The following is a 7,405-nucleotide window of genomic DNA, read 5'->3' as shown; positions in this document are numbered from 1 at the left end:
CCACCAGGCCTTTCACAAACTCCCTCAAGCATCTGTCTTCTCTCGTTCGTCCTCTCAGAATCCATCTCGGGCCCTGGCACTAACAAGACTGAGAGGCAAAAATCCTGGAGGGGTTAAGTATGGATAAAGTGAAGGTTCTTATGGCCAGGATTCTCACCTGGCCCTGGTTGGCCTGCTCACTACACATATGTGGGCAATACTGACTCTATAAAAAGCTCCACCCAGTGCTCTGAGCGAGACAGTGGCAGGGCTGCAGGGCCTCTCCGGAGGGGTGAAAAGACCTGCTTCCAGTCGTCGCCTCCCGCAGCGGCCGCGCCCACCGTCCGCTCCGCCCCTTCCCGCCTCCTGCTTCCCCTCCCGCGGCCGGAGTGCCCCGGCCGCCCGGGGGCGGAGGGCGCGCATGCGCGCCGAGGGTGGAGCAGCTCTGCGAAGAACCGGAAACTTACACACAAAGTTCCAAGCCCCGCCCCCCGCCGCGCCGCCCCGCTGTCTGGCCCCGCGGACCCACCACCGATCTACGCACACCCCGGCGAATCTGCCTGGCTCCCGCGAGCGCCATGTCTGGCTCCTCCAGCGTCGCCGCTATGAAGAAAGTGGTTCAGCAGCTCCGGCTGGAAGCCGGGCTCAACCGCGTGAAAGTAAGCGGGGCGGGCGGCCGAGGGGGAGGGGAAGGCGGGGCGGCGGCGGGTGGGACCCGGTGGCCGAGCGGGCCGGGGAGGGCAGGACTTGCGTCCGGCTCTCTCTTCCCCTCGGGGGACGCGCGCTCGGCGGCGGCGAGCTGCGAGCGGCCAACTGTAGAGAAGTAGCGTCGCGCGTCGGCGCTGTGGTCGGGGGCCGGGAGTGCGCCCTTCCGTCCCAGCACTGTCCAAGGCGGGCTGGCCCCTGGGCTGAGCAGCGGCTTTCCGCATTCCGGTCCTCCTCCCCCTCTCCCTCCCTCCGCAGGTCTTCGCCGCTGACTTCGCCCACTGCTCAGCCCCTCCGCTCTGTGTCCGCTCCCAGCCCGTCCTTCTCTACCAGTCTCCATCGCTTCTAGTCACTGGACAGGGTTTTAACCGACTTCTGATTCAGAATACACCAATTTTTTTCATGTCAGAACTTTCTCAAACCCACTTCTTTTAGTAGATTCTTAACATCCAGGTCCTTTCATCTACCGAACACACTGAATTGAAAACGAATTCTTGCACAACTTAGACCATAGGTTAAAGAAGCGTGCTAGTTTTGGAAACTTCTCTGTGTGTAAGGTTACCACTGGTGCCCTGTACAACCTCATGCAAAGCGTAGTTTGCTGTGATCTGACCTTGGGGATATCTACTGGTTCGCAGAAAGTGATTACGGTGGAGCGATCTTAGTTATTTTGGATTTGTGAGGATATGGCAACCCGCCATTCAAGTGCTATTCCAAGTTTCTCCTGATTTTTAAAATCTTAAGGGGATTGGCTTCTTTCTGGTGCTAGCTTACATGTGAAAGACTTCTTTTAATTTGAAAAAACAATAGAATATAAATCTTGAACTTTGTTGAAGCAGCCAATTTTCAAGATGATTTGATTGTGTACTTACAGGCCAGTCCTTAACTACCATGCAATGTATCTCCCATTTACCTACATCGTTAAGTAAAAATGTCAGGGACCTAGCTTACTCAGTTGTGGTGACCTCAGGAGGCAAGGGAAATTCCCATCAGTCTTCGTGTGGGATTCCCCTCCCTTCCTGTTTTAAGTGTTACAGACTCCATTGCTGTTTGGAATCCACTTCTCTAATCTCAGATTCTTACCTCATCCCAGCGTTTATGGTCAGTCTGGGCTGGATTTAACTCCGAAATTTGAAATAATATGTTTCTTAACCAACCATTACATTATTCAGATGTGCCTTTATCATTGTTTGGAGTGGGCCAGGAAAGAAAAAAGTGGGAAAGGGGTAAAAAAAAAAAAAAGGCTTGTTGAAAGCAGTAAGGGGTACTTAGCCCTAGTCTCCAAAGAAAATGAGAGAACATCCTTAGACTAAAATGTTCTGAGGACTTCACCATGAACACCCTGCCCTCTACTGTTACTCCTCTGGGTGATGATTGCCTCCCATACTTAAATCATTTAGGCTTTTGTTGGGGATCATTAAAGCCACCACAAGTGATTTGGTTTTAGAGTGCTTGATTTGCTTGATGCCCTCCCCATCCAACCTTGGGATTTTAAATGAGATTTATTTTTTAGATGCTTTGCAAAATATGCTTTGATTTCATTTTTTGCATCTATCTTATCCATGACAATGCTAGATGCTTTTTTTGGTGTGCTATTTTATTTTTAAACTAGCACAAGATTACCATTTAATGCTTAAACCTTTGTGTTTGAGTAGTTAATAAAAATGATCACAAATGCTTGACAAACTCTCCTATATGTAGGGTGGCCATACACTTTTTTACCAAAGCAGGACGTTTTTGAGAGTGAAAGGGGCACTAATAATTATGTGAGGATTATAGACTTTCAATCTCCTGGGTGGTGATTATTACAATGCCTTAGGGACTTAGCAGCTTGGCTGAGTTTCAGAGCCTTTGTCTCAGTTCTCCCTGTTTGTAATTCTCACTGGCCAGTTTCTCATTGATGTTTCCTTAGCTGGATCTCTTGTCATTGAGTTCTCAGTTTAAATGTCACCTCCTCAGAGACATCTTACCATAGGTCACAATCTAACACACCACTTTTTTTTTCTGCCTAGCACTTTATATTTCTCTCTGAACTGTCACCTCCAAACAGCAGGGACCTAGCTGTTCTTATGTAGTCTCTGTGCCTAAAAGTTGGACACATGATGGTCCCTGAGAAGTTTGTGGAAGGGAGTTAAGTTAGAGGCTACCTACACTTTAGGCAGAAAATGTACAGATACTTGACTGTATCCTTACCACTGGTTAATGTGACAAGATTGTGAAAAGTGGTGTCACCCACTTCCCCTTTCTGGGGCAGGGGGAAGATTGGCCATTTGTCAGAGTAATTGGTACCAGGTATTTAAAAACTACTTCTTTACATAGTTGCTAAATAAATCTATGGAACTCATCACCATGAACTGTGTAAGCCAAACATACAAATAGATTCTGAGACTTTAGATTCATCTCAGGATGATGTATCCTTTTATCAGGTTCATGTCTGGGGTACAGCTGTGATCTTCAGGATTTGTTGATAGAGAATTTGTGATGCTCTTACCCTCCTTTTCAAAGGCTAGATACCCATTTGTACTGGACACCTGCTTTTACCCTGTGGGGGATAGTTGAAACTGAGAATAAAATAAGTGATTATTTTCCCTATCTTCCTAAACCTCAATTCAAGACAGGATATTGTATTCATTTGGGGCATCTTTTAGTCATTCATGTTCTACGTCTGTGACCCATTCAGTTCATTGTTTTGGTATCCTGCATCACCTTACCAGATACATGCAAATAGATGTTTAAGTGATGTAGGACATAAATGAAACAACTATAAAGCCATGTAAGTTCCTTATGTCCTGTTTGAGTGGCATTGTGTTCACATTTAAGGCAAATACCCCATTTCTTAAAGGCAGGCTGCCCAGTGCAGTTGAAATAAACCAGTTTGCAATCAGCCTTTCCGTTACATGGCACTGAGCAGAAAGCTGTCACTGTCCAGTTTTGTAACATTAAACAGCTGATAGTACTTAATACCAAAACAGTGAACTGGATGTTCATATTTAGATATGCTCATCCACAGTAATGGTTTTCCAGTCATACTGCTCTCAAGACAAGAGTAATAGTTTGCTAGAATTTTAGCACTTTTTAACCTGTAATGTGTATGCTGCTTTTAATAAAAAAGATACTGAGTACTCTGAAGGTTGTGCTTGAACAGCCTATTTATTAATAAACTAGCAAGATGTGCTATGCTTTGCAAATGAATGGAATTAATGTCATTTGTTCTGAATCACTTGATGCTTCTAATAAGCAACCTAAAGAAAGCATACTATATATGGTCTTTAGAGCTCAGTATATGACTGTTTACCTTGAATTAGTACTATCTTTTGAGTTAAGAGAATTAACTCTTTTGAGTTAAGTGGCACATATTTCTAAAGATTTGAGAAAACCTTCATTACAACGTTTCATCATCTTCCGCTTTTCCACTCCTTTTGTGTTATGTATAGGTTTCCCAGGCAGCTGCAGATTTGAAACAATTCTGTCTGCAGAATGCTCAACATGACCCCCTACTGACTGGAGTATCTTCAAGTACAAATCCCTTCAGACCCCAGAAAGTCTGTTCCTTTTTGTAGTAAAACGAATCTTTGGAAGGTAAGTTCTCTTAAATTAAAACAAAGCCACACGTAGTAGAAGCAACTAGTTGAGTCTCTTTGCAGCACTTGCAAGTTGACCGTTGTCCCATGCATTTTTGTACGTCACTTCAAGTTTCCAGTCTTTTTTTTGTGAGGATTGATGACGTTTCCTGACTTAGTCGTCATGAAGATTGTTTCTGTTTTACCATAAAGAGGTTAAATACAGGATTTAATAACTGTAAAGAGGCTATAAGGATTATTAGAAAATTCCACTGTTACTTTACTTTTCATAGCATTGTTACTTTTTATGGCATTGGCCTAATGGTGCATTTTGGGGTCCCCAAATACTAGTTTAATTTTGTGTACCTAGCAAAAATTTAGACAGTTAAAAAAATCTGCAGTGTTTATGGGGATGACTTTTAAATTACTACCAAGTGATTTGGATTAATTCTGATGTTATTGCTGTAATAGAACACAGCTAATAAAGGAGCATGGCAAAGAATTGACAGTTGGGAATGCAATAAATACATTAATCCAGATCAAATGTCAAATATGTGCAAAATCATGTAATGTTAATCCAAGAGTGCTTTTACACATACATAATATCTTAGAGCCTGTACTCACTAGTACTGACCTATGACCTATGAGAAGCAGCCTTAAACTTAAAAAAAAAAGACTGCCTGTGGCACACATCCTTACAAACATTCTAGCTCCTTAAAGTCCAGGAAGCTGCTTCCTAAAACACCATATTACATAGTTGTGCTCTCCCTAAATTTTGTAGATTTGGGAATGTCTAGGAAATCTGTATAAGTAGGGTAAAAACACCTTTGAGTAACAGGTTTTCCATAAGGAAAACAGACGAGCACCTTCATATCTAACACTTCTGGCAACATCAGTTCTTTGTGGCAAGTCATTGGAAATTTATTTTTATGGTTCATTAAAGATTGTTTTTAAACCTTAGTTCCTGTTGTATTTACTTTACAAAGTGGTTTATTTTCATTTGATATAACAAGTCATTTGTTAAGAAGCCTGGCTGTTAATAGTTTGATTTCACAGGAGTCTACAGTTAAGTGTTTAAATGACTTGCCCAAGGTTACAAATATGGCTGAGTTAAGAACCCAGACTTCAAAGTAAAGTAATGGGCATTAATCTCGGCAAATCTAAACAGCTATGTCGTATTATGATTTGAAATATTTTGGGCTAGGAAATGAGTATCTGGATAGAAAAGCTATCTTCTCAAACTTGAATGTATCTACAAATCACTTTATTAAAATGCAAATTCTAGTTCAGTTGGTCTGGGATGAGGCTCTAGAATCTGCATTTCTTAACATTTTCCCAAGATACTGATGTTGGTGATCCTAGGTCCATACTGAGTGACTTGAATGCAAAGAATCTGTTTTTGTGTCTATACTCATACCTTTTAAAAATACATTTTTATATAATTTTTAAGAACATATCAAATTTAGCAGTACAAGGAAAATAGAAATTACTATGATCAGCATATGTAAAAACCACTATTAACATATTTAAGAGAAGAAAGTTTAAAAAATGAGGGTTATAGCATGAGCAGCTTTTCATTCTTTTTAAAAATGTGGATTTTATTTCATTAAATATTATAAATTAAATATTCGATGGCTGGTACTATAACTTAATTATGTATCATTGAATATTGAGGTTTCCAAATTGGAAGCTACACTGTGGTGAATGTCTTAATACCTATGTGTACACTTTAATCCTCTGTTTCTTTTAAAGATAAATTTCTAGAAGTAAAATTACTCAGTAAGGAGTGACACTTAAATTCAGTAACACTGATCACTACTGCCAATATTAAAACCTTTGCTGTTCCACCAGGAGCTTGAGTGTTTTGCTGACCAAGGAGACTTCAGCCTATTTGCTACAATTTTCTGCCTTTCTATTTTATCATTTGCAGTTTTAAGTGTGTTAACTGAGGTTAAATATTTTTTTTTAACCACTGATACTGTTATGCCTCTAGAACATTTTGTTACGAAATAATCAGAAATTTTCTAGTCAATATAAAGAGTCATGTATCATTCTGAATTAGATGGTTTACCTTAATATTTAAGAAAGATACTTTCAGGAAAATATTTCCAAAGATACATTTTTTTCTACTTTTCCATACAACTTATCCTTTAGTTGGTTTGCCCATTTTCTACTTTTTACTACATATATATATTTTATAGTTTTTAAATATAGTATAGCTATTTACAAATATTGCATTATATTTGAGATTTGTGTTGATCCAGGTAGATTGTTTAGTCAACTGTGTAGTGTTCGATCACGTCTATAAACATTGGTATATTTATCCATTCCTTAATTTTGAGTTTTAGCCTAGGCCATTTCTACTTCTCTGCTGTTAAAGTACCACTATAGTTGATGTCCGTGTACACGTTACTTTTTGTGTATAGGTTTATCTAGATAAATAGAATTGGGATTGCATCTTCTACCTTAGTTTATGTCAAACTGCTCTCCTCAGTGCTATTGCTCTTCTTCAAGGGATATTCAGATTTTTCCCTACTTGAGATTTTTGTATTAACCTTTTTTATTAGAGTGCATTTTGGCAAGTTAATCTTTAAGTCTGTTTACAAACTATAAATGATACACACTTGAGTGGTTATAAAAAAAAGATAGCATTTTATACTACAGGCAACTTCTCATTTCTTCCTAGAAATCCATTATGTCCTTTTTTTTTAAAAAAAAATAGGCTTAGTTTAAAAAAGTATTTTATAAGCTGATAATTCAAATGAATGTCCTAAAGTAACACAAGATGTACTGCTATTCAGAAAAAAAAAACTATTGTTCTTTATTACCTTATTCTAATTAATCTCTTTTCTCCCCATTTCAGGTTTTCTAAACTACTTTTCATGAACCAGTGAATATTCAAAGGAGCTAATTCGAAGCCTGTACAAAACGCTTATCCCTATAACATGTGCCATACTATACAAGCTTCTACTTTCGTCAGTCCTTAACATCTACCTCTGAATTTTCATGAATTTCTATTTCACAAGGGTAATTATTTTATACACACTGGCAGCAGCATCCAATAAAATACTTAGTATAAAACTTTTTGGTTATTTGTATTAAATATGCTCTGCATTAATTTGAACACCTCAGGCAAATGGCAATTTTCCCTTTGTCATTAA

At 39.6% G+C, this 7,405-nt stretch overlaps 1 protein-coding gene across 1 annotated transcript; it reads left to right on the top strand.

The window, feature by feature from the left end:
• The first annotated feature begins 467 nt into the window (after positions 1 to 467).
• On the top strand, positions 468 to 7,325 carry GNG5 (G protein subunit gamma 5). The gene is made up of 3 exons (XM_036890192.2): positions 468 to 638; positions 4,119 to 4,263; positions 7,108 to 7,325. The coding sequence occupies exons 1-2, from the start codon at positions 558 to 560 to the stop codon at positions 4,242 to 4,244; spliced, it is 207 nt and encodes a 68-aa protein (XP_036746087.1). The 5' UTR covers positions 468 to 557; the 3' UTR covers positions 4,245 to 4,263; positions 7,108 to 7,325.
• The last annotated feature ends 80 nt before the right edge of the window (positions 7,326 to 7,405 follow it).

This window comes from Manis pentadactyla, chromosome 4 (assembly GCF_030020395.1).
Source record: "Manis pentadactyla isolate mManPen7 chromosome 4, mManPen7.hap1, whole genome shotgun sequence".
Classification (NCBI taxonomy): domain Eukaryota; kingdom Metazoa; phylum Chordata; class Mammalia; order Pholidota; family Manidae; genus Manis; species Manis pentadactyla.
Note: the sequence above shows the minus strand (reverse complement) of the source record. Positions and strands in the feature narration are given on the sequence as shown.

Coding starts and splice junctions, on each gene's coding strand:
- GNG5 (XM_036890192.2), top strand. CDS start 558: ATGTCTGGCTCCTCCAGCGTCGCCGCTATGAAGAAAGTGGTTCAGCAG. Junction 639..4,118: donor CCGGGCTCAACCGCGTGAAA/GTAAGCGGGGCG, acceptor TGTTATGTATAG/GTTTCCCAGGCAGCTGCAGA.